The sequence below is a fragment of the Mobula hypostoma genome, chromosome 8 (assembly GCF_963921235.1).
Source record: "Mobula hypostoma chromosome 8, sMobHyp1.1, whole genome shotgun sequence".
Classification (NCBI taxonomy): Eukaryota; Metazoa; Chordata; class Chondrichthyes; order Myliobatiformes; family Myliobatidae; genus Mobula; species Mobula hypostoma.
The window spans coordinates 13533488-13561110 of NC_086104.1; the positions used below are offsets into that span (position 1 = coordinate 13533488).

The 27623-nt window shown below is 47.5% G+C and overlaps 1 protein-coding gene across 3 annotated transcripts in view; it reads left to right on the top strand.

Annotated features, from left to right (window-relative positions):
- kif26ba (kinesin family member 26Ba) overlaps positions 1–27623 on the top strand; it is a 380767-nt gene that overhangs the window by 335167 nt on the left and 17977 nt on the right. For all 3 annotated transcript variants that reach the window (XM_063055472.1, XM_063055473.1, XM_063055474.1), the window contains one exon: positions 569–3845. In XM_063055472.1, coding sequence (XP_062911542.1) covers positions 569–3845 — 3277 coding nt within the window. The remainder of the gene's footprint in view (positions 1–568; positions 3846–27623) is intronic.

Sequence of the window (27623 nt, forward strand, 5' to 3'; positions counted from 1 at the left end):
AGTGCAAAATGAGAACAAAGTAGTCTGTTTTAGTGGAAAGTGGTCATAGTCTTCACTTCTTTTGTCTTAATGGGTTCTTCTGGGCCTCTTTATTGCGTGGCTCCCTGTAAGGAGACAAATCTCAAGATTGTACGAAGTGTACTTTCTTTGATAATAAATGTACTCCGAACTGTAGTGATTAGGCTTGTGCAGGTTGGTTCAAGAACAAGATGGCTGAGGGAAGTAGATGTTCTTTAACATGTGGTGTTGGAGTTCAGGCTTCTGGTCTCCTTGCTCAGTGGTAGCTGTGAGAAGAAGGCATTGCTTGGACGGTAGGTATCTTTGTTGCTTTCCTGTGGCAGTGCCTCCGGTAGGGAACACCAGTGGCAGGGAGGGATGTGTTAGGCTGGTATCTCTGCAGCTCGAATTGCCACATTAGCCATGATGGAGACTTTCAACGGCACACATGTAGAAGTTTGTTTGAGTATTCAGTGCCAAGTCAAAGCTCCTTAACCTCTGAAAGAAGTGGGTGGAGGGTTGCCTAGTGCTTTTAGGCAGTGATGTTGACTGGCATTCTCTCCTCTTCCAGTACACCTCCAGCTCATCTGGAGGCGAGAGCTCCTGCGAAGAGGGACGAATGCGGCGGCCAACGCAGCTGCGGCCTTTCCACCCGCGGGCCGGGACTGACCCGGACCTGCCCATGCTGAACTTGGCGGGAGAGCCCGATTACTCCTCCAGCAGCGAGCAGTCGTGCGACACCGTGATCTACGTGGGCCCCAACGGCGCCGCGCTCTCCGACAAAGAGCTGACGGACAACGAGGGCCCGCCCGAGTTCGTCCCCATCATCCCCTCGCTGCAGAGGGCCCGAAAGGAGGCGGGGCCGGAGGGAGGGGCAGAGGGGGACTGCCTGAAGTGTAACACATTTGCCGAGCTGCAGGAACGACTGGAGTGCATCGACGGCAGTGAGGAGCCCACCAAGTTCCCGTTCGAGGAGGGGCCCGGCTCACAGAACCCTGCCGGCCATGGGGAGGCCGAGGCTCCTCAGCGACTCGCCAGAGAGGTCTCCGAGGAGCCTGTCCAGACCAGGCCCCAGGCCGGCTCAGCTCTGGCTGGTGGCCCCTCAGCTCCCCCATCCCCCGGGTCCCAGTCTGGCACGTCCAGGGGTCAGGGGGCCAGGGAGGGCAGCGATCCTAAGCCCAGGCCAGCTGGCTCCCCCAGACTGGGGGTGGCCAGCCTGTCCAAAACGGCAGACTACAAGCCCCAGCCCTCGCCCTCCCAGCGCTGCAAGGTCTACACCCAGAAGGGCTCCCTGCCCGGTCCTGCCCCGCCCCCTCCACCTCCCCCACCGCCTCCTCCCCAGCCCGAGGCCCGGGCATCCCCGGTCGGGATGAGCCCGCAGGCGGCAAAGAGGCCGGCGGCAGAGCCGGAGGTGGCAGTTCAGCAGAGGCCACTGGAGCTGAATGGGGAGGATGAGCTGGTCTTCACCCTGGTGGAGGGGCTGGTAGCCAGCAGTGCCCTGGGCGGGGGCCGGCCCACCAGCATCGCCAGTCTGGACAGCGACTGCTCTGTGCGGGCCCTGCCTTCGGGATCCAGGCCCGTCAGCATCATCAGCAGCCTTCACGAGGAGCTGGAGGGCAGCCTGCCCACTTCCCTCTCACAGCTGAGCCTGGCCCAATTCCTGCCCTTCGATGAGCCAAGCCCAGAGGGGGAGGAGGGGGGCACGGTGCCCGTCAGCCGCCGCTCCTCAATCAGCTCCTGGCTGAGCGAGATGAGCACGGGCAGTGACGGGGAGCAGTCGTGCCACAGCTTTGTGGCGCAGGGCGGCGAGGGTCAGGCACAGCCCCGGCTCCCTGCTCTTGAGACAGGTGATGTCAGCGGCCCCCAGGATGAGGGGCCGGCCCATGCGCAGAGCGGGAAGTTCTCCATCATGGACCGGTTCCTGCGCCTGCGGGAGAAGGGGTCCGAGGCCGGAGGCAGCCACCAGGTGGCGGCTGGATCCCGCGGTGTGACAGGCTCTCCAGGGAGGGCCACCGGGTGTAGCTCCAGCCCGCTGGGCCTGGCTGCGCACCAGGGATGCTCCCCGTCCCAGACTGAAGTCCCAGTGTACCCCAGCATCAGTCCGAAGCCCAGTGACTCGAATGAGGGGGGTGGGAGCTCCCAGGAGCCATCGCCTGCACCCAGCCGGGCCTCTGGTGGAGAGCCAGAGGGCGACCAGGCCTCCAGTGGGGTGAGATTCGAGGACCCTTGGCTGAAGCGGGAGGTGGAGGAGGAGCAGGAGGATGAGGAGGAGGAAGGAGTGTCTGGGCTGGAGGGGAGCCACAGCTCAGAGACGAATCGGGATAAAGTCCAGGGCTGGGTGGGGAGTGGGGATTGGTCCGGCGGGAGGGTGGCAGATGGCTGCGAGATGGCACTCAGTCCCTCCCCCAGCCAGGCCTCCGTCCTCTCAGCAGAGGGTGGAAGCGGTGGGAGCCAGGCCCCAACTCCACCTGGTCTCCGTAACGACGTTGAGGCCCCAGCCCCCTCCGGTCACCGCGATGACATCGAGGCCTCAGCCCAGTCCTGTCGCCATGATAATGCTGAGGCCGCGGCCCAGCCTCGTCACCATGATGATGCTGAGCTCTTGTCCCAGACCTGTTGCCGCGACGACACTGAGGCCCCGGCCTGGTCCAGTTGCCGCGATGATGCTGAGGCCCCAGCCCCGAGGACTCCCTGCCTGGGCACAGAGAGCAGCGCCTCCCCCTCACAGGCCACCACCCCTTGCAGTCCCAGGACCACCCTAGAACGCAGACTGGGCTCCCCCAAGCACGGGATGCTGCCCAAACCCAAGGGCATGCCACCTCTGCCCCCGGTTCGCAAGTCCAGCCTGGACCAGAGGAACAGGGCCAGCCCTCAGCACTTGCCCTCCGCCCCAGCACAGACTGGCATCCTTGACGACTGGAATCCTAAGGCCAAGAACCCTGTCGCAGATGCCGGTGGAAAGGGAAGCAGCGGCAAGGGTGAGCTGGCCAGTTCCCGGACCAGCTCCCTGAACCGCAGGGGCGCTGGTCACTACGACTGCCTGTCTCTGGAGCGGCTGGGTAGTCTGAGCCCTGGAGGCCCCAAGCTGGGCGCCGGACGGGACAGCACCATGCCCAGGACTGGCAGGAGCCTGAACCGGGCTGGCCCTGGCCCCTCCTCGCCCACCCACACAGGCCCGGCCTCCTCACCGAAGCCTGGACCCTCCAAGATGTCGGCTGTCAGCAGGCTGCTGCTGGCCGGCCCCAAGTGCCGCAGCCTCTCGGCTTCCAGCACCAAGACCCTCAGTTTCTCCACCAAGTCGCTGCCGCAGTCGGTGGGCCGCAGCCCCAGCATGCCCTCCCACTCCAGGAACATGTCCTGGTCCACACAGTCGCTCAGCAGCAAGCAGAGCCGAGGTGCCTCCGGCCTGGTGGCCAAGCTACCGCTGCGTGCTGTCAACGGCCGTATCTCTGAGCTTCTGCAGGGGGGCAGCAGCCTGTGGGCCCAGCAGACGCCCGGAGGAGGTGGAGGCGAGCCTGAGGGCCAGTCCCCAGACAAGGCCGCGCCACCCCCTCCCCAGGCCCTGCCCTCACCCTACAGCAAAGTCACGCCCCCTCGCAGGCCCCACCGTTGCAGTAGCGGGCACGCCAGCGACAACAGCAGCGTCTTGAGTGGCGAGCTGCCTCCGGCCATGGGCAAGACCGCCCTCTTCTACCACAGCGGAGGCAGCAGCGGCTACGAGAGCATGATGAGGGACAGCGAAGCCACGGGCAGCGCCTCCTCCGCTCAGGATTCCACCAGTGAAAACGGCAACTCCGTCCCCGGACGCTGCAGGAGCCTGAAGTCCCCAAAGAAAAGGACGACTGCAGGTAGGCTGGTCCATGCACATTTTCACAGCTCTGTGGGGTGGGTTTGACCTGCAGAGGCCTTTGGCTTAAACGTCTATTGGCAGCAGGGAATCAGGCCTTTTGGTTCAGCTCATCTTGGCCGAGCAAGATACCTGTCTTGCTGGAGGAATTCTGCGGGTAGAGCAGCATCTGTGAGAGGAAAGAAGTTTTCAATGTTTTGAGTCAAAACCCTGCATCAAGACTCAAAACGCCAATAAATCCATTCTTCCTTCAGATGCTGTCTGACCTGTGAGTTCCTCCAGGAGATTGTTCCCAGCATCTGCAGTCTGTTGTGTGCACACGTCCAAGCTGGAGTCCCATTTCGCTGTGGTTAGCTCACATCCTTCCAAACCTTTCCTATACATATACCTGTCCAATTGTCCACTAAATCTTGTAATTGTAACCACCAGCATCACTTCCTCTGGCAGCTCATTCCATGTCCCCAGCACCCTCTGTGTGAAAAACGTGCCACCTCACACTGTAAACCTATGTCTCTGAGTTTTAGACTTGCCATTCCTGGGGAAAAGACTGAAACTGTTCACCTTGTTTGCCTCCCAAAGCTCCAAAGTCACCCCTCCACCAACTACAGTATGTTCCAGGGAAGTAAGACCAAGCCTGTAGCTCTATCCCTCCAGTCCCTGTAGTACTCCCATTAATCTTTTCTACCCCATTCTAGCTAATGATATCATCTTTACACCACTGTGTATAGAACATACAATACTGTGCAAAAGTCTAAACCACTCTAGATATTCTGTCATCGTCGTGGCTGTCCCTCGAGGTCAAGGATGATGGTCTTCGTTCTGTTGATCTACTTATGGGCTCTCAAGTGGCTTATGAGTCCAATCTTGACTTTGAAAGTTCTTCCACATTCAGGACAGGTAGTTCCAGATGGCAGATCGGGCTTTGGTTGTTGCTGCCTCACTTTCCATTTTCTTCCTTTTTCTTCTAATTCTGCACATCTGTTGGCTTCAAAACCAACCTTTTAACCTACTCTAAAATCAATTTGACCTTTCCCTCCTACATAACCCTCCAGTTCTCCTTCATTCATGTGCCTATCTAAGAGTTTCTTAAATGCCCCTAATGTGTCTGTTTCTACCACCACCCCTGGCAGGGCGTTCCACGCACCCATCGCCCTCTGTGTAAAAAAACTTACTTCTGATATCCCCCCCGGACCAGGTGACCAGAAATGCACACAATACTCCAAGTGTGGTCTCTCCAACCTCCTGCACAGCTCTGTGCATCCTGGTTTGTCTGAGGTGTTGCTGCCTCTCTCCCTTGACACTGCGGATGGCAGAGAAGTGTAGCTGGTAGAGTTGCTGCCTCACAGCCTCAGAGCTCCAGGTTCAATCCCAGCCTCCGGTCCTCTCTGTGTGGAGTTAATGCTAACCCTGTGACCCGGAGTGCTCCAGTTCCTTCCCACCTCCCAAAATCCACACATCTGGTTGGTTTCTTGGCCACTATGATTTGTTATTGGTAGTTAGGTGAGTGATCAAATCTGTGGGGCAATTGATAGACTGTGAGACCATAAGACATAGGAGCAGAATTAGACCGTTCGACCCATCAAGTCTGCTCATTCCATTTCATCAAGGCTGCTCCATTTTCCTTCTCAACCCCATTCTTCTGCCTTCTCCCCATTACCTTTCACACCCTGACTAATCAGGAACCTATCAACGTCCATCTTAAATACACCCAATGACTTGGCCTCCAAAGCTGCCTGTGGCAACGAGTTCCACAGATTTACCACCCTTGGGCTAAAGAAATTCCTCCTCATCTCCATTCTAAATGGACACACCCCTAATCTGGGGCTGTGCCTTCCGATCGTGGACTTCCCCCACAATAGGAAGTATCCTCTCCACATCCGCTCTATCTTGGCTATTCAATATTTCAATGAGATTCCCCACTCATTCTTCTAGATTTCAGTGAGTAAAGGTCAAGAGCCATCAAATGCTCCCCATATGTTCCAGCTTTTCTTGTGAACCTCCTCAGAACCATTTCCAATGTCAGCACATCCTTTCTTAAATAAGAGGCCCAAAACTGCTCTCAATACCCCAAGTGAGGCCTCACAAATGCCTTATAAAACCTCAGCCTTACATCCTTCCTTATAAATTCTAGTCCTTTCAAAGTGAATGCTAACATTGAATTTCAAGAGGATTGGAATACAAGAGCAGGGATGTGATGCTGAGGCTTTATAAGGTACTGGTGAGGTCTCACCTTAAGTATTGTGAACAGTTTTGGGCTCCTCATCAAAGCAGAGATGGAGAGGGTTCAGAGGAGGCTCACAGGGATGACTCTGGGAATGAATGGATTATCATACGAGGAAGGTTTGATGACTCTGGGTCTGTACTCGCTGGAATTTAGATTAAGGATGAGGGAGGATCTCATTGAAACCTTTCAAATGTTGAAAGGCCTAGACAAAGCAGATGTAGGAAGGATGTTTCCCATGGTTGGGGAGTCTAGAACAAGAGGGCACAGCCTCAAGGTAGAGGGGTGTCCATTTAAAACAGATGTTTGGAGAAATTTCTTTAGCTGGAGGATGTTAAATTTGTGTGGAATTTATTACCACAGGCAGGCTGTGGAGGCTAGGTCATTGGGTGTATTTAAGGCAGAACTTCATAGGCTCTTGATCGGACATGGCAACAAAGGTTATGGGGAGAAGGCTGGGGAATGGGGCTGAGGAGGGGAGAAAAAAGGATCAGTTATGATTGAATGGCAGAGCAGACTCGTTGGGCTAAATCAGGGGTCCCCAACCTTTTTTGCACCGCGGACCGGTTTAATATTGACAATATTCTTGTGGACTGGCCGACTAGGGGGGTGGGGGTGGTGTTCATGTAGGGTTAAACACACCTCAACATGTCTTTTACAGTTAGGGTTGCCAACTTTCTCACTCCCAAATAAGGGACAAAAGTAGCAGTCAAATCCTGACGAAGGGTCCTGGCCCAAAATGTCGACCGTACCTCTTCCTATAGGTGCTGCCTGGCCTGCGGTATTCACCAGAATTTTTTGTGTGTGTTGACGGGACACTTGTGTTTACCCCGAGAAAGACTACCATGACCATGAAGCCTTGCGCGGGCACCTGTGTGCGCATATGTGACGTGCGCATGCGCATATGTGCCGATTTCTCCCCCCCACCCCCCCACACATCAGTTTTGGCCTAATCTTCCCAGCTACACTGTACATACATTATTTCTACTTCATATAGGCTGTGTATTTATCATATCATTCCTGCTTTTAAAAAACATAGAAAATAGGTGCAGGAGTAGGCCATTCAGCCCTTCGAGCCTGCACCGCCATTTATCATGATCATGGCTGATCATCCAACTCAGAACCCTGCACCAGCCTTCCCTCCATACTCTCTGATCCCCATAGCCACAAGGGCCATATCTAACTCCCTCTTAAATATAGCCAATGAACTGGCCTCAACTGTTTTCTGTGGCAGAGAATTCCACAGATTCACCACTCTCTGTGTGAAGAAGTTTTTCCTAATCTCAGTCCTAAAAGGCTTCGCCTTTATCCTCAAACCGTGACCCCTCGTTCTGGTCTTCCCCAACATCGGGAACAATCTTCCTGCATCTAGCCTGTCCAATCCCTTTAGGATTTTATACATTTCAATCAGATCCCCCCTCAATCTTCTAAATTCCAACGAGTACAAGCCTAGTTCATCTAGTCTTTCTTTATATGAAAGTCCTGCCATCCCAGGAATCAATCTGGTGAACCTTCTCTGTACTCCCTCTATGGCAAGGATGTCTTTTCAAAGATTAGGGGACCAAAACTGCACACAATACTCCAGGTGTGGTCTCACCAAGGCCTTGTACAACTGCAGTAATACCTCCCTGCTCCTGTACTCGAATCCTCTTGCTATAAATGCCAGCATACCATTCGCCTTTTTCACTGCCTGCTGTACCTGCATGCCCACTTTCAATGACTGGTGTATAATGACACCCAGGTCTCGTTGCACCTCCCCTTTTCCTAATCGGCCACCATTCAGATAATAATCTGTTTTCCTATTTTTGCCACCAAAGTGGATAACTTCACATTTATCCACATTAAATTGCATCTCCCAAGAATTTGCCCACTCACCCAACCTATCCAAGTCACCCTGCATCCTCTTACCATCCTCCTCACAGCTAACACTGCCACCCAGCTTCGTGTCATCCGCAAACTTGGAGATGCTGCATTTAATTCCCTCATCCAAGTCATTAATATATATTGTAAACAACTGGGGTCCCAGCACTGAGCCTTGCGGTACCCCACTAGTCACTGCCTGCCATTTTGAAAAGGTCCCGTTTATTCCCACTCTTTGCTTCCTGTCTGCTAACCAATTCTCCATCCACATCAATACCTTACCCCCAATACCGTGTGCTTTAAGTTTGCACACTAATCTCCTGTGTGGGACCTTGTCAAAAGCCTTTTGAAAATCCAAATATACCACATCCACTGGTTCTCCCCTATCCACTCTACTAGTTACATCCTCAAAAAATTCTATGAGATTTGTCAGACATGATTTTCCTTTCACAAATCCATGCTGACTTTGTCCGATGATTTCACTGCTTTCCAAATGTGCTGTTATCACATCCTTGATAACTGACTCCAGCAGTTTCCCTACCACCGACATTAGGTTAACCGGCCTATAATTCCCCGGTTTCTCTCTCCCTCCTTTTTTAAAAAGTGGGGTTACATTAGCCACCCTCCAATCCTGAGGAACTAGTCCAGAATCTAACGAGTTTTGAAAAATTATCACTAATGCATCCACTATTTCTTGGGCTACTTCCTTAAGCACTCTGGGATGCAGACCATCTGGCCCTGGGGATTTATCTGCCTTTAATCCCTTCAATTTACCTAACACCACTTCCCTACTAACATGTATTTCGCTCAGTTCCTCCATCTCACTGAACCCTCTGTCCCCTACTATTTCTGGAAGATTATTTATGTCCTCCTTAGTGAAGACAGAACCAAAGTAATTATTCAATTGGTCTGCCATGTCCTTGCTCCCCATAATCAATTCACCTGTTTCTGTCTGCAGGGGACCTACATTTGTCTTTACCAGTCTTTTCCTTTTTACATATCTATAAAAGCTTTTACAGTCAGTTTTTATGTTCGCTGCCAGTTTTCTCTCATAATCTTTTTTCCCCTTCCTAGTTAAGCCCTTTGTCCTCCTCTGCTGAACTCTGAATTTCTCCCAGTCCTCAGGTGAGCCACTTTTTCTGGCTAATTTGTATGCTTCTTCTTTGGAATTGATACTATCCCTAATTTCTCTCGTCGGCCACGGGTGCACTACCTTCCTTGATTTATTCTTTTGCCAAACTGGGATGAACAATTGTTGTAGTTCATCCATGCAACCTTTAAATGCTTGCCATTGCATATCCACCGTCAATCCTTTAAGTGTCATTTGCCAGTCTATCTTAGCTAATTCACGTCTCATACCTTCAAAGTTACCCCTCTTTAAGTTCAGAACCTCCGTTTCTGAATTAACTATGTCATGTTAATGAAGAATTCCACCATATTATACTATATTTTACTATATGTTAGAGTTATTTTAGGTTTTATGTGTTATTTGGTATGACTTGGTAGATTATTTTTTGGGTCTGGGAACGCTCAGAAATTTTTCCCATATAAATTAATGGTAATTGCTGTTTCGCTTCACGCCATTTCGGCTTACGAACGGTTTCATAGGAACACTGTACCTTAGCAGGGGAAATGCAGGACAAGGGCGGTCCCGTATGGGACAAACCAATTTAGCCCAATTTACGGGATGTCCCGGCAAATACGGGACAGTTGGCAACCCTATGTTCAAGTTCAACAGTACGTGACAGGGAATGAGGAAAGGTGCAGCTGACTCATATCGTTTCCTCGCGGCCCGGTAGCACATGCTTTGCGGCCCGGTACCGGTCCGCGGCCTGGTGGTTGGGGACCGATGGGCTAAGTGACCTAATTCTGTTCTAATGTCTTATGGTCTGCAAACCTGGCCTCAGAACTATCATCAAAATCAGTCCCAACACAAACCCCTGTGGAACATCACTAGTCAGGGGCACCCAACTAGTAAAGGCTCCCTTTTTCCCACTCCTCCTGTCAATCAGCTAATGCTCTTTCCATGCTAGAATCTTTCCTGTAATACCATGGGCTCTTATCTTGTCAAAGACTTCTGAATATCCAAGTACACAACATCCACCGATTCTTCTTTGTCTGTCCTGCTTGTTGTTTCCTCAAAAGTGGGAATGATTTGATGGAAATGTGAGAAGGATAAAATGGGTTTGGTGCAAAGTTGGTGTAAATGGTTGATAGTAGGCATGGATTCGATGAGTGGAAGTGCTTGTTTCCACGCTGTCTCTCTCTATGACCCTATCTATCTGTGAGACTACCAACCTGGAAAGTTATGGTGCTTCTGCTGGTGTGTGCTGGTTTGTACATTCAGAGGTCCAAAACGTTGTTGCGAGTCTGTGTCACACACAGTTAAGGCAAACCCCTGGAAACCAGGTGGGTGTTGGCTTCAGTCCAATAAATTGTAGTCACTGACTCCTGAGATAAAATTTAATTTTGTGTAATTAACTGAATTGAACTATCCCAGATGCCCTTGTGGAATTCCAGCTTGTGCCTTGCAGATCATTAGTTCTGGTCTGGACATAAGACAGGAATTTAGCAAGAGTGCTGCAATCCTTCATTTGCCTTCGCAACATTTTGAGATTAAACTTGGGATGCTTTATCTACAGAAGCAGTCTTGATGATTTGCTTTCATCGAGGAAGGTCAAGGTCAAACTCTTCCTAAGTGTTTAATAGCATTGGGAATGCACCTGGAGTTCACTGTTTTACAAGATTTGGTTTAAAGGAGGCAGACAATTGGCTGATGAAGTGTAATGGGAGAGCACACTGAAATTGAAATCATAGCAGGAGTGTTGACAAACACATAAGCAATATCCAAGCAAAAGAAAAATCCAAATTAACATTTTGGCTCTGGGCATTGGCAACAGTCCAGTCGTTTCACTGTTCCTGAGAATGAATGTTTCTTTTTAATTAAGCAAATTTAAATATCCTAAACGCCTTTGTGTACCCATATCTATCAACTCTCCTGATGTCCTGAAATCTCAGGAGACAAAAATTAGTCTTCCGGACAATTCAGAGACAAAATGGAAGACACTAATATGAACTTATTAAAGAAATCCTTATGTTTAGAGTTCATTTCTTTATTGGTGATAAAAATATTGGATAAAAACCAATTTGACTTGGTTGGGTAATTGGATTGGAGTGCATCCAAGCAGGTTTTACAAACAAATGATAAGATTACCACTGAGAAGTGACCTTATCCCTGAGGCACTATCACCTGCATTCTCCTTCAAACCCATGCAGAGGGATAAAACCAGAGATAAAATAAAAGCAGGAAGTTTTGGAAATGCTCTGCAGGTCAGGCAGCATCTATGGAGAGAGTGTTCAGGACATTGACCTTGAATTATGAGGACAGAGTCTGTAAAGCAAGCCTGGTTACTCACTGTAGCAAAGGGAGTTACAGGGAACCGTTGTTTCCCTGAATCCAACATGATTAATCCAAAACTCCATCAAGTCCATTGTTTGATTCAACTGACTGAACAGACCAAAACTTGACTGAGAACTCTTCACTCCTTCAAATGCATTCTCTTAAATCAATCTCTCCAATCAATATATCACTTTATTGAACCCATTTCTTCCTGGCATCCACCTTGGCATTAAATGAATCACTTCACTTAATGCACTGCTTCATTAAATCTGTCAGATGCATCACTTCTTTGAATTGATCTCCGTATTCTCACTGACAGCCAAGTCTGCAGGGAATCATCCCTGTAGTGACCTGAGGTAACGTTTCAGTTTCATGCCCAATGTTGTTTGCCCTTGTGTTGAGTGCATCAGTCTCTGTACCTGCGGCATCCTTATGGCTCTCATGTCAATCATTGACTCCTGAAGCTGTTGCAAACTGACTTTTCTGTTGATTATTTTTCCTCCATAATGTGTTCCTTATGGGAGAAGTTGATTATCCTTGTGCCTAACCATACGACCATAAGGTTCCACACGGTAGGCTTATTCAGAAAGTCAGAAGGCATGGGATCCAGGGAAGTTTGGCCAGGTGGATTCAGAATTAGCTTGCCTGCAGAAGGCAGAGGGTGGTGGTGGAGGGAGTACATTCAGATTGGAGGGTTGTGACTACTGGTGTCCCACAAGGATCTGTTCTGGGACGTCTACTTTTCATGATTTTTATTAACGACCTGGATGTGGGGGTAGAAGGGTGGGTTAGCAAGTTTACAGACGACACAAAGGTTGGTGGTGTTGTAGATAGTGTAGAGGATTGTCAAAAATTGCAGAGAGAGATTGATAGGATGTAGAAGTGGGCTGAGAAGTGGCAGATGGAGTTCAACCCGGAGAAGTGTGAGGTGGTACACTTTGGAAGGACAAACTCCAAGGCAGAGTACAAAGTAAATGGCAGGATACTTGGTAGTGTGGAGGAGCAGAGGGATCTGGGGGTACATGTCCACAGATCCCTGAAAGTTGCCTCACAGCTGGATAGGGTAGTTAAGAAAGCTTATAGGGTGTTAGCTTTCGTAAGTCAAGGGATAGAGTTTAAGAGTCGCGATGTAATGATGCAGCTCTATAAAACTCTGGTTAGGCCACACTTGGAGTACTGTGTCCAGTTCTGGTCACCTCACTATAGGAAGGATGTGGAAGCATTGGAAAGGGTACAGAGGAGATTTACCAGGATGCTGCCTGGTTTAGAAAGTATGCATTATGATCAGAGATTAAGGGAGCTAGGGCTTCACTCTTTGGAGAGAAGGAGGATGAGAGGAGACATGATAGAGGTGTACAAGATAATAAGAGGAATAGATAGAGTGGATAGCTAGCGCCTTTTCCCCAGGGCACCACTGCTCAATACAAGAGGACATGGCTTTAAGGTAAGGGGTGGGAAGTTCAAGGGGGATATTAGAGGAAGGTTTTTTACTCAGAGAGTGGTTGGTGCGTGGAATGCACTGCCTGAGTCAGTGGTGGAGGCAGATACACTAGTGAAGTTTAAGAGACTACTAGACAGGTATATGGAGGAATTTAAGGTGGGGGCTTATATGGGAAGCAGGGTTTGAGGGTCGGCACAACATTGTGGGCCGAAGGGCCTGTACTGTGCTGTACTATTCTATGTTCTATGACATCGCAGAATTAGGCCATTCAGCCCATCGTCTTCTCTGGCATTGTGTCATGGCTGATTTATTATCCCCTTCGACCCCATTCTCCTGCCTTTTCCCTGTAACCCTTGATGCCCTTGCTAGTCAAGAATCTGTCAACCTCTGCTTTTTAAATATACCCAATGACTTAGCCTCCACAGTCATTTGTGGCAATGAATTCCACAGATTTACTACCCACTGGCCAAATAGATTCCTCCTCATCTCTTTTCTAGAGGGATGTCATTGTATTCTGAGGCTGTCCTAAACTCCCCTAGACTCCTAACCTCAAGCAGTAAGACCAGGGTGTGGGTCTTATGCCTCTGCCTCAGAGCAGTTTGGTAGAGTTGGCAACCTATACAAACTGAGGATATTGGCTCAGTGTAAACACCAGGGGATGGGTGTAATTCAGCGATGGAAACAATATAATGAAGGATGGATAGAATATAGAGTAGAGAGCTGGAGAGAGTGTTATGACAGAAAGAACAGAGGGATTGATAGAATAGGGTGTTGGGAAATAATGGAACGACATGCAATGGAGAGAAAGTTTATTGGACAGTCAGGTACAATGGAGTAACAGAAATTAAGGATTTACTGCAATGGTGGTTTACAACAGGTATTGTGGATTCATAGATTTAATGGTAATTTAAGTTCTAAACAGAGTCTGATGTAATGAAGAGTTAGCTTCAGTGAGGTCACGGACTCAAAGGAGTCATGAACTAAATGGACTGGACGTCAGTGGACTGGTGGATTTGATGCATCGGTGTGGATGCAACAATGGGATGGATTTTTGGAGGAGCGGAGTGAAGGATGTGATGGATTCCCTGGAATTGTGTTGCTTCTGCCAAGGTGGCAGACTTGCTGAAGTCAGTGATCCACTGGCGTGGGGAATCGTTGTCATAGTCATACTTTATTGATCTCAAGGGAAATTGATTTTCATTACAGTTGCCCCAACCAAGAATAGAGTATAAGTATATTAATATAAAACCATAAATAATTAAATAGTAATATGTAAATTATGCCAGGAAATAAGTTCAGGACCAGCCTATTGGCTCAGGGTGTCTGACCCTCCAAGGGAGGAGTTGTAAAGTTTGATGGCCACAGGCAGGAATGACTTCCTATGACGCTCAGTGCTGCATCTCGGTGGAATGAGTCTCTGGCTGAATGTACTCCTGTGCCCACCCAGTACATTATGTAGTGGATGGGAGACATTGTCCAAGATGGCATGCAACTTGGACAGCATCCTCTTTTCAGACACCACCGTCAGAGAGTCCAGTTCCATCCCCATTAACCTGTAACGTGTTGACGTGACAGATTTGGTGGTGTGATGTATTACAGGGACTGATGGATTGAGTGGGCCAGGGGATTACATGGATTTAGAATCAGAATGAATTCAGTGGAGTCAAGTGCTGGTGGAATTTGTTTGGCAGATTTAACGGGGTAATAATGGCAGTGTGCCTGGTCTTCCAGAGTCAGGAATCCCCAGGAGTGATGCACTGGATGAAGTGCTAGATTTCCCGGAGTATTGGGCCTAATGAAGTAAGGATTTCAACAGAGCGGGTAATTTGAATGACAAGTGCATCTGTAGGATTTTAGATTGAATGGATGTGACGGACAGATAGATGTAACAGAGTGATAAAGTTATTAACTCATTTGAGTGATGGATCCAATCGATTGACCAATTAAAGAGTTGATGACCTCGCTGGAACAGATACAGTGATGTATTGGATTCATAAGTGGGAGATTTATGGCAGTGATGAACTTGAGTGAGTATTGGCTTTGGTGGTTCAGTGGTGAGATTAGTTCACAGGTTTACTAGAGTGACGGGTTCATTGGAGCTTTTTGTTCTTGCGATGTGGAGATTGGAGGGGTTATACAGACATTTATTGAACATCCCCTGTTGCCTCTGAACTGTGGAGATTATTAAGCACCAGTCATACCAGTGGGTCTGCATTTGTGTGCAGGCCAGTAAGGACAGCAGATCTCATTCACTGAAAGACATTAATGAGCCCCAGTTCAGTAATTCTTTGGTTTCCATTACTATATGTGTCAGATTTATTAATTTACCACAGGTTAAATTCCCCAGCAGTATGGTGGGATCCCAGCCTGTGTTTCAGGGTCATAACTGCAGCACTCTGGGTGCTGGTCCGGTATCTTCACCACTACACTGAAGTAGAGAGGTCAGAGGAGATGACTGGTTAGAATCAGAATCGGAATTAAGCTCATTATCACTGTGTGTCATGAGATTTGTTGTTTTGTGGCAGCGGTGCAGTGCAAGTGTCAGCCCTCGAGTTGAGGGTCTTGGAAGATTGGAACAGCGAGTTGCTGCTCTCCGTCCCCGTTGCTGCGGGAGCGACCTCACTCTCCCTTGATGGAGAGAGAGAGAGAGCCTGTCTGAGATACTGAAATGCTGAGTTATGAGCTGTAGCTGTCGATGGACGCTGGATCAACGTCTCTCTGGGGGGGCTTTTGCTATTGCGTGAATGGTTGGAGGAAGCTTGTGCGTGGGAGGGGAGCTTTGAGGTTCTGATGTTACTATCATTCATTCTTTGGGGTTTCTTGTTTCGTGGATGTCTGTGAAGAGTAAGAATTTCAGGTTGTATACTGTATACATTCTCTGATATTAAATTGAGCCATTTGAATTACAATAAGAATATAAATAACTTAATTAAGTAGTGTAAAAAGAGCAAAAATTAAGTAGTGTGAAAAGAGAAGTTGTTAATAAAATGTTGAGTGTGTGTCTTCAGGCTCCTGCACCTCCTCTCTGCTCGTAGTAATGAGAAGAGGACGTGTACTGGATGGTGGGGGTCCTTAACAATGGATGCCACCTTTCTGAGGCATTGCCTTTTGAAAGTGCCCTTGATGGTGGAGTGGCTAGTGCCCGTGATGGAGCTGACTGAGCTTACAACCGTGCAGAGGCCTCTCTGTACCATGCAATTATACAACCAGTCACAATCCTCTCCACAGTACATCCGTGGAATTTTTCCAGAGTCACTGATGACATACCAAATCTCCTCAAACTCCCTAATAAAATATCACCACTGGTTATGCCATCTTTGTCATTGCATCAGTATGTTGGGCCCAGGATAGATCCTCAGAGATGCTGGTTAAATGGAGTGATTGATGCAGTGGAGTTTAATATAGGAATTGATTCAGTTGATTGTTCAGTTCATTGGATGTATGGATTTAATGAAACAATGATATAATCAGTGAAACAATGCATTCAGTTGGCTAGTTGGTTCCATCGATTAGTGGCCCACTACACTGATAATTTCAGTGGAATGAAGGCTTGATGCAAGAGTTTCTCACCTGCTTCGAAAGGGCACCAATCATACCAGTGCCCAACAAGAGCAGAGTGATCTGCCTGAATGGCTGTCACCCAGTGGCACTGGTTGAAGTGCTTTGAGAGGTTGGTCATGGCTAGAATGAACTCCTGCCTAAGCAAGGACCTGGACCCACTGCAATTGTCTATTGCCACAATAGGTCTACAGCAGATGCAACCTCACTGGCTCTCCACTCTTCACCTGTTTATAGTAATACTCACCTCAGGTCACTGTTTATTGATTATACCCTCAGTTCTAATCAACAAGCTTCAAAACCTGGGCCTCTGTACCTCCCTCGGCAACTGAATCCTTGACTTCCTCAGTGGAAGACCACAGTCTGTGAGGATCAGAAATACCATCTCCTCTTCATTGACAGTCAACACTGGCCCACCTCAAGGATGTGTGCTTCACCCACTGCTCTACGTTCTCTCCACCCACAACTGTGTGTTTAGGCACAGCTCAAATGCCATTATAAATTTGCCAATGACACAACTATTTTTGGCGGAATTTCAGATGGTGATGAGGAGGCGTTCAGGAGCAAGGTAGATCAGCTGGTTGAGTGGCGTCTCAGCAACAACCTTGAGCTCATCAGCAGTGAGGCCCAGAGATGATTGTGAACTTAAGGGAAGAGGTAGTCAAGGGAACACACACCAGTCCTCATCAAAGTATCTGAAGTGCTTTTGGGTGAGCAGTTTCTAGTACCTGGGTGTCAACATCTCTGAGAATCCTGACCCCAACATATTGATGCCCTGTCCCGTCCTGTCCATACTGCACCAACCACCACCGCTGGGCTATAAGCGTGCAGGAGCAATGTGTGGTTAAGTGCCTTGCTCAAGGACACAACACACTGCCTCAGCTGAGGCTCGAACTCACAACCTTCAGATCACTAGTCCAACACCTTAACCACTTGGCCACGTGCCAACTGATGGAATGACAAGGAAGGCATGACTGCGGCTATGTTCATTAGGAGCTTGAGGAGAATTGGTACGTCACCAAAGGCATTCACAAATCTCTACACATACACAATGGAGAGCTTTCTAACTGGTTTCATCACCATCTGGTATGAGTGGCCACTACACAGGTTTGGAAAAAGCTGCGGAGAGTTGTAAACTCTGCCAGCTCCATCATGGGCTTTAGCCTTCCCAGTATTGAGGATATCTTCGAAAGACAATGCCTTGAAAAAGTGGCATTCATCATCAAGTACCTCCAACACCCAGGACATGCCCTCTTTTAGGTACAGGAGCCTGAAGACACACACTTCTTACTGTTTGCACAACAGTAGACGTTAGCTGTTTGACGGTCTTTCTTAATGAGTTCTATTGGGTTTCTTTGTTTTGTGGCTGCCTGCAAGGAGATGAATCTATGGGTTGTATATAGTATACATATTTTGATAATAAATGAACTCTGAAACTTGTACTGTTGCCACAAAAACATTAAATAGCACAACATAGGCCAGTGACATTAAACCTGATTCTGATCAGCTGAGTGACAGAATATAGTGATGTATTCAGTGGAGTGATGGGTTTACTGAAGCAAGGGGTCACATCAGTAATTGGTTTAAAGGAGGGATAGGTCCACTACATTGTCTGATTCAGCAGAGAAATGACAGCAATAATAGACTAGGCGACACGGTAAGATGAAATGGAGTCTGTTACAACCTTATATTCTTACGGAGCATTAGGGATTTGCTGTGGTGTGTTGGCTTAACATACAACAAAAAGCAAGACCATTCAATGTAGATAAAGAATAAGGAATTATAATGATTCATTGATAAGATCAGTGGGGAGTGATAGCAGTGGTTAAATCTAAGGAGCTTTCGGTATACTGGTCTGTTTTGAATTTGCTGATGATTTTGACTCATCTCATTTTGTCGCCGGCTGATTCCGGAAAGCTTCCCAAAGAACCCGCTGGTGATGGTGACCCCTTCCTGCTCTTCAGGCAGGCAGCCCTCTCTTGTGGAATGCATCCAAAAGACCACAGGGCCTTTCCCTGTGATGCCCACCCAAACAAACTCGGTACAGGCAAGGGCTCTTGAGAAAGGGCTGCCTGGATGGAGAGGAACTGGAGCTACGTCTGAACAGCCCTGCATCGAACAGTTTGGTGAACCATCTGGAAAAGGGGAAGATTACAATTTGGCCTGCGGTGTTCATGACTCCTAGAGTAATACAGCTTAATCCCAGGTCCAAAGTCTGGGTCCACAGCTCCTCAATCACTCATCCACACAGCCTTTAAATGCAGAGGGGATTTCTGACTCCACTTAGCTTTCGAGCTCCTCCACCCACCTTCTGAGTGAGCAAATATACTGGTCTTTCTACCTGGTGATTGAGCTCTCTGCCAGGGACAATAATGTGGAAGACCTGTAGTCCCCCATGACATTGTTCCGACATCCCAATGGCTGTCGGCACCTGGCTTACTGTTACCTCAATTCCGCACTCCCGGTCAACACACTTCTGAGCCCTCATGGTGCGGGAAAGCAGGGAAAAGCTGGAGTCAACAAGGGCGGATTGGGCCAAGTAGCCTGCTTCATGACAATCCCATGTGTATCCTGCCTTTTAAAGCCAAGTATCCTGCAGAAACACGAGAGATTCTAAAGATGCTGGAAATTTATTTATTTATTGATCTGCAGAGTGGGGCCCTTTAAGCGTACCGCCCAGCAACCCCCAATTTAACCCCTCATCTAATTTACAATGACCAATTAACCTACCAACTGGTACGCGTTCAGACCAAGGAAACTGGAGCACCCAGAGGAAACTCACGCAGTCACGAGAGAACGTACAATCTCCTTACAGAGAGCAAACCTGGGTCGCTGGTACTGTAAAGTATTGTGCTCACTACTACACCACTGCGCCGTGCGGAAATCTTGAACAACACAACACAAAATGCTGGAGGGAGTCGAGTAGGCCAGGCAGCATCTATGGAGAGGAATAAACAGTCGATGTTTCGGGCCGAGACCCTTCATCAGGACTGGAAAGGAAGGGGGAAGGGCCAGAATGAGAAGCTGGAGAGGGGGAAAGGAGTACAAGCTGTAAGGTGATAGGTGAGACCAGGTGCTGGGGACGGTAGGTGGGTGGGGGAGGGGTTATGAAGTAAGAAGCTGAAAGTGGATAGGTGGAGAGGTAAAGGGCTGAAGAAGAAGGAATGTAATAGGAGAGGACAGTGGACTATGGAAGAAAGGGAAGGGGGGAGCTGATGAGGCAAATCAGGAAAAGGGAAAAGGTGAGAAGCTAACCAGAAAGAGCAATTGAAAATGCAAGGAGAAATTGCTGGAAATTTGAGAAATCGATGTTTATGCCATCAGGAATCCAGCAAGCCTTCTGAGTCACCTTATCCGGCTGCCTCAGACATTCCAAAATATCGGCAATGCTCTAAGGGCCCTTCCTGTTCTGTGTCCCTTCTCCAAGCACATTACCTCACAATTCCCCGGATTACATTCCATTTCCCTTTTTTGAACCTACCAGACCTGTTCAAAGCTTCCTGAAGCCCAGAACTCTATTCCTCACTCTCCAGCTAATCTTCAAATTTATAAAATAACTTCACAATGGTGACATTCTTTACCATGAATAGATTTTTGTAAAGCGAAGGCAGTTAAAATTTATAGGAGCCCTATGTGCAAATGGCATTAAGAAGCAGATTGGTCATGTTCTAATCAAATGGAATGTGTTCCCGAGGGTTTACGAGGACCGAAAGTGGTATTGAGTGATTTGTGGAGGGTTGATGGGTTGTAGAGAGAGGTGATCACAAAGTTATCCTTTTTTAGTTGTCAAAATAATATCTCAGAGACTGCAGCCATGGCATGCACAGAGGAGACCTCATGGAGACTAGGGAGGCTGAGCGACACACATGGAGAGATTACAGCCCAGAAACAGGCCCTTTGGCCCATCAAGTCCACTTGGATCATCATTTTAAAGTATCAAACTACGTATATGTCATCATCTACAATCCTGAGATTCATTTTCTTGTACACGAACTCAATAAGTCTACAGAAAAATGACCGTAACAGAATCAGTGAAAGACTGCACAAACTGGGCATTCAGCTATAGTGCAGGAGAAAGCAAACTGCAAATGCAAAAAGAATGAAATAATAATAATAAATAACTAAGCAGTAAATATCGAGAACATGAGATGAAGAGGCCTTGAAAGTGAGTCCACAGGTTGTGGGAACATTTCATTGACGGGGCAAGTGAAGTTACCCCCTTTGGTTTACGAGCCTGATGGTTGAGAGAGCATGTCCTGTGGTGGGGGTCACTGATGATGGATGCCTCTTTCCTGTGACAACGTTTCACGTACATGTGCTCAGTGGTGGGGAGGGATTTACCCATGATGGACTGGGACGTAGGATTTTTCATCCAAGGGCATTGGTGTTTCCATACCAAGATGTGATGCAGCCAGTCAATATCCTCTCTACTACACATCTATAGAAGTATGTCAAAGTCTCGGATGTCATGCCAATCTCCGCAAACTCCTAAGGAAGTACCCAGTTATACTAATCCTGTGTTAACTGTATTTTTAAATTCTTCCTGATATTCCATTGAATTCTCCCAGATTCTGTCACTGACCCAGACGGTGGGGGGGGGGGGGGGGAATTTACAGCAGAAAGTGAATCTACCACCATGCATGTCTTTGGGATGTGGGAGAAAACCTGAGCACACGGAGACCATAGAAACTCCACACTGACAGCATCGCCGTCAGAATTGAACACAGGTCTCTGTTGGTGTGAGGGTGAGGCAGTGGGGTGTCACGATAGCGTGGCGGTCGGTGCAATCACTTTGCATCACCAGATCGCCGATCGGTGTTCGATTCCCACCGCTGTCTGTAAGGAGTTTGGAAGTTCTCCTTGTGACCCGTGGGTTTCCTCCCACATTTCAAAGAGGCACGTGTTAGGGTGAGTAAGTTGCGGGCATGCCACATTGGCATCGATGCATGGCGACACTTACAGGCTACCCTGGCGTCATTCGGACTGTGTAAGTCATTGACATAAATGATGCATTTCACTGTATGTTTCAGTGTTTTGAAGTACATGTGACAAATAAGATAATCTTTTAATCTAATCCAATTTGCACTAATCCTACACAGATTCTACCATGCAACTGGACCACGGGCAATAAATCTACCACCAGTCATGTCTTTGGAGTGAGGGAGGAAACCGTACCAATCTCCACACAGACCACACATAGGCTGAGATTAAACCTGGATCTCTGGTGGTGTGGGGCACTGTGTTCCTAGCTCTGCCACTGTGCTGTCCAATTCCTATTCCTCTGTGTATCATTTCTCAGTAGGACTATTGGACAAACAAAGAGTAGATTGTTAGGTCTACATGTTTCTGAATTTAAGCAAAATATTGAAGTGTTGGTCCACTATTCCACCAGAAAAACCCATCGGTGTGTGGAGCGAGGCAGGATTGAGCCCCTCTGCTGGAATGTGTGCGGCAGCTCATGTTAGACTCAGTTACTCAGACAGACCATAAAATTTAATTGCTATTTTAACAGCAGCGCTGTTGGATTCCAAACAGGGGACTCCCCTCGCATTCCCATGGATAAGTTTAACACATCTCGTAAAACAGTAAGTGAAATAAGCCACAGATGAGGCTACACGCCAGTGAGCTGTCTTGCAGTCTACCAGGCCCTTCACTGCATTCGAGATGATAATCGAGCTTGTGAGCTTGATTTCAACGTTTAAGAGAAGTTTGGATGGGTACGTGGATGGTAGGGGTATGGAGGGCTGTGGTCCCAGTGCATGTCGGTGGGAATAGGCAATTTAAATGGTTCGACATAGACTAGTTGGACAGACTAGGAGCAATTTTGTTCAGAATGCATTGGATGGCAGAGGGGACGAAGCTATTCCTGATTCACTGAGTGTGTGCCTTCCGGCTCCTGTACATCCTTCCTGATGGTAGCAGTGAGAAGAGGGCATGTCCTGGGTGATGGAGGCCCTTAATGATGAATGCTGCCTTTCTGAGGGCATCCACCTATTGAGTTCAAGACTAGCTAGTTCTCTTTCAATGAATAAGGTTTCTGACATAATTTAATATTTAGTTCCTGGCTGGAAGAATTTTTTTTATTTGTTGTTTTCTAATTTCTTCCCCTGTTTGTCCTTGATGGTTTCAGCTTCTCTGGAGGGTCATGCACTTCCTGTAAGGATACCTGTGGGACCTCTCTACAGGTTGGGCATAATCTGTAGAAAGAGGAACTTTTAACATTTCAAGTTTAAGACCCTTCAACAGAACTCAGATCTCCTTGACGATGTCCTGGATACTGCGGAGGCCAGTGCCCATGATGGAGCTGACTGAGTTTACGACTCTTTGCAGCTTACTTCGATCCTGTGCAGTAGCCCCCCCTCGATACCAGGCGATGATACGGCCAGTTAGACTGCTCTCCACAATACATCTGTAGAATGCGAGTGTCTTTGGTGACTTTCCAAATCTTCTCAAACTCCGAATGAAATATAGCCGCTGGCGTGCCTTCTTTGTAGCTGCATCGATGTGTCGGGTCCAGGTTAGGTCCTCAGAGATATTGACACCATGGAAGCACGGGCTGAGGGGCCTGTTTCTGCTTTTTCCATGCTGGAAGACTGTCGTTTCCATTTTATGTTCAGGGCCCGTAATAAAAGAGTCTGAAAGGGTTATAAAAAGATCTATTACCTGCTCACACCATGACCAAACCTTCACTGTCGCAGTAAAATATTCATTACTGGTGAAATCTAACAGTATCATTGCAACCGGTCAGGGTATCCTTACAGGAAATGTGTGACCCTCCAGAGAAGTCGAAACCTTCAAGGACAAGCAGGGGAAGAAATCAGAATGCAAGAAAAACAATCCTTTCTTCCAGCCAGGAACTAAATATTAAATAATGTCAGAAACCTTATTCATTGGAAGAGAATTAGCTGGTCTTGAACTCGATAGGCGGATGCTCTCCTGTGTGTAACTGAACTGGAAAATGAAACTGGTGTTTATTTGGCATCTGGCAGTTCTTCCTTAGCACTTTACAGAGTGGCTAGTGAAGGAAATGCGGCACGTTTGCAAGTTTTGCAAGCTCCCACAAACAGCAATCAAAATCAGAATCAGGTTTATTATCACCGGCATGTGTCGTGAAATTTGTTAACTTAATAGAAGCAGTTCAATGCAATGCATACTATAGGAGAAGGAGAATAATAATAATAATACTTTATACTTTATTGTCGCCAAACAATTGATACTAGAACATACAATCATCACAGCAATATTTGATTCTGTGCTTCCCACTCCCTGGATTACAAATATTAAATATTAAAAATAGTATAAATTAGTAAATATTTAAAATGTTAATTATAAATTATAAATAGAAAATAGAAAAATGGAAAGTAAGGTAGTGCAAAAAAACCGAGAGGCTGGTCCGGATATTTGGAGGGTACGGCCGAGATCCGGGTCAGGATCCATTCAGCAGTCTTATCACAGTTGGAAAGAAGCTGTTCCCAAATCTGGCCGTACTAGTCTTCAATCTCCTGAACCTTCTCCCGGAGGGAAGAGGGACGAAGAGTGTGTTGGCTGGGTGGGTTGTGTCCTTGATTATCCTGGCAGCACTGCTCCGACAGCGTGCGGTGTAAAGTGAGTCCAAGGACGGAAGATTGGTTTGTGTAATGTGCTGCGCCGTGTTCACGATCTCCTGCAGCTTCTTCATAAGTAAATCAATTTACAGTATATGTATATTGAATAGATAAAATCATGCAAAAAACAGAAATAATTGTATATTGAAGAAGTGAGGTAGTGTTCACGTGTTCAATGTCCATTTAGGAATCAGGTGGCAGAGGGGAAGAAACTGTTCCTAAATCACTGAGTGTGTGCCTTCAGGCTTCTGTATCTCCTACCTGATGGTAACAGTGAGAAAAGGGCATGCCTTGGGTGCTGGAGGTCCTTAATAATGGACTCTGCCTTTCTGAGAAACTGCTCCTTGAAGGTGTTCTGGGTACTTTGTAGGCTAGTACCCAAGATGGAGCCAACTAAATTTATGACCCTCTGCAGCTTCTTTTGGTCCTGTGCAGTATCCTTCCCATACCAGACTGTGATGCAGCCTGTCAGAATGCTCTCCATGGTACATCTGTAAAAGTGTTTGAGTGTATTTGTTGACATACTAAATCTCTTCAAACTCCTAATGAAGAATAGTCGCTGTCTTGCCTTCTTTATAACTGCATCGATATGTTGGGACCAGGTTAGATCCTCAGAGATCTTGACACCCAGGAACTTGAAGCTGCTCACTCTCTCCACTTCTGATCCCTCTATGAGGATTGGTGTATGTTCCTTTGTCTTACCCATCCTGAAGTCTACAGTCAGCTCTTTCGTCTTACTGACGTTGTGCCAGGTTGTTGCTGCAACACCACTCCACTAGTTGGCATATCTCACTCCTGTACGCCCTCTCATCTCCATCTGAGATTCTACCAACGATGGTTGTATCACCAGCAAATTTATACATGATATTTGAGCTATGCCTAGCCACACAGTCATGGGTATAGAGAGAGAGAGAGAGTAGAGCAGTGGGCTAAGCACACACCCCTGGTGCACCAATGTTGATCATCAGCAAGGAGGAGATATTATCACCAATCTGAGCAAGTTGTGGTCTTCCGGTTAGGAAGTCGAGGATCCAATTGCAGAGGGAGGTACAGAGGCCCAGGTTCTGTAACTTCTCAATGAGGATTGTGGGAATGATGGTATTAAATGCTGAGCTATAATCGATGATCAGCATCCTGACATAGGTGTTTGTATTGTCCAGGTGGTCTAAGGCAGTGTGAAGAACCATTGAGATTGCATCTCCCATTGATTATTGTGGCGATAGGCAAATTGCAATGAGTCCAGGTCCTTAATGAGGTAGGAGTTCAGTCTAGTCATGACCAACCTCTCAAAGCATTTCATTACTGTAGATGTGAGTGCTACCGGTCGATAGTCATTAAGGCAGCTCACATTATTCTTCTTAAGCACTGGTTTAATTGTTGCCTTTTGAAGCAAGTGGGAACTTCCGCCCATAGCAGTGAGAGGTTGAAAATGTCCTTGAATACTCCCACCAGTTGGTAGGCACAAGTTTTCAGAGCCTTACCAGGTTCTTCATCAGGACCTTCTGCCTTGCGAGGGTTCACTCTCTTTAAAGACAGACTAACATCGACCTCTGAGACAGAAATCTCGGGGTCACCAGGTGCAGCAGGGATCTTCACAGCTGTAGTTACATTCTCCCTTTCAAAGCAGGCATAGAAGACATTGAGTTCATCTGGTAGTGAAGCATTGCTGGCATTCATACTATTGGGTTTTGCTTTGTAGGAAGTAACATCTTGCAAACACTGGCAGAGTTGCCATGCATCCAATGTGACTGATGAAGTCATCTGATTTTTTTTAGTCACATTGAAATAAAACAAACACAACTAAAAACACTCTACAGGTTAGGCAGAATCTGTAGGAAGAGAAATAGTTAACATTCCATCTGGGACCCTTCAACTGAACTGTTTTTTCTATGATTTATTAGAGATACTTATTACAGAGAAAATTTATAAGGATGTTGCCAGGTTTGGAGGACCCTGAGTTTTAGAGAAAGAATTAAATAGATTAGGACTGTATGCTTTAGAAGGTAGAAGATTGAGAGGAGATTTGTTAGAGGTACACAAAATGATGAGGGGTATAGATAGGGTAAATGCAAGCAGGCTTTTTCCTCTGAGGTTGGGTGGGGCTATACCAGAGGTCATGGATTAAGGGTGAAAAGTGAAAAATTTAAGGAGAACATGAGGGGAAACTTTTTACTCAGAAGTGTGGAATGAACTGCCAGCACAAGTGGTTCATGCGAGCTCGATTTCAAAGTCTAAGAGAAGTTTGGATAGGTACATAGATGGTAGAAGTACGGAGGTCTCTGGTGCCCAGTGGAGGTCAATGAGAGTAGGCAGTTTAATTGGTTTCGGCATGGACTAGATGGGCCGAAGGGCTTGCTTATGTGCTGTACTTCTCAATGACTCTTTACAGCACAGTAATAGGCCTTTTCGGCCCAATGAGGCTAATTATAGCCATGTGACAGTCAACCTACTAATCAGTACGTCTTTTGAAATGTAGGAGGAAACGTGGAGAAAACCCACACAGGAACAAGGGAGAATGTACAAACTCCTTACAGACAATGACTGAATTGAACCAGGGTCACGGGCGCTCTGATAGCGTCAAGCTAGCCACTGCGCTAATGGTGCCGCCCATCGAGGTGACCATGCTGCCGTTTAAAGCACCTGGTCGACAGGATTGGAACCTCTGCAGTGAAGCCTCAGTAGACTTCTGGCCTGTCATCTTAACCACTTGGCTTTCATACACACCTTATTCAGATTCAGATTCATTTCATTTATCACATAGACATCAAAGTATACAGTGAAATGTGTCATTTGCAGCCACGACCAACACAGCCTTGGGATATCCTGGGCTCAGTGAGCACAACTGGGACATGACTCTCTCTGTGGTCATTTTTGCCATTGAGTCAATATCTTCTCCTACCATGCTTCATCGGAGCTGTTATGGTGGGATAAGTATAGCCCAGGACTGCAGGAGTAACTCCCTGTCAGAGTAGTCTCTTGCACCACTGTGGGGTGGGGAGGACCAGCACCCACTAGAGTGCTGACCAGGACTTGGAACTCACCAGGGCGAGAGACGGAAGTCAGGAATGATGGCCTGATGTAACAGTGTCTGAAAGAGACAAATCGCAAGGTTAGAGAATAGCTGTCCAAACAGCAAGATTATTAATGTTTTCTGTGCAAGAGTGTTAATGAGACTCTTAGTCCCCTTAAACAGCTAGCGGCACACTAATGGACCATACCATGGCAGGGATTTCATGTGAGCACGCCTTATGTTAAACACATGTGGCTCAGGGAAATAAATCTCATTTTGTATTGTACAGGGTGGGACGATTTCACACAGCCGACTGTACAGTAAGGATCCAAGTAATCACATTTATCACGCCTGGATTTAAGATGCATTCCAAGCACATTTCAATTCCTGTGAGATCCAGGCCCAAGGAAATTCTGTTGACTTATAAGAGAGTATAATAGGCTTTTGTTAGTAATTGAACTCTCTGTACATTATGTGTGATGGAATCAGACGTCGTCAGGCTCAGTGTAAGTGATCCTCAGGAATGTGTCCTTGTTGGATTTGCCTGCTGGAATCCTGTCAGCCACCCAAACTGTCCAGTGTTGCGACAGGAGTGGCTGAGTGCAAGGGAAGTGGTCCCCGTGACTCGTTCACATCCCCCTCAGCGACTCTCCGCCTTCCAAACTACCTGCACCTAAGTCCTGCT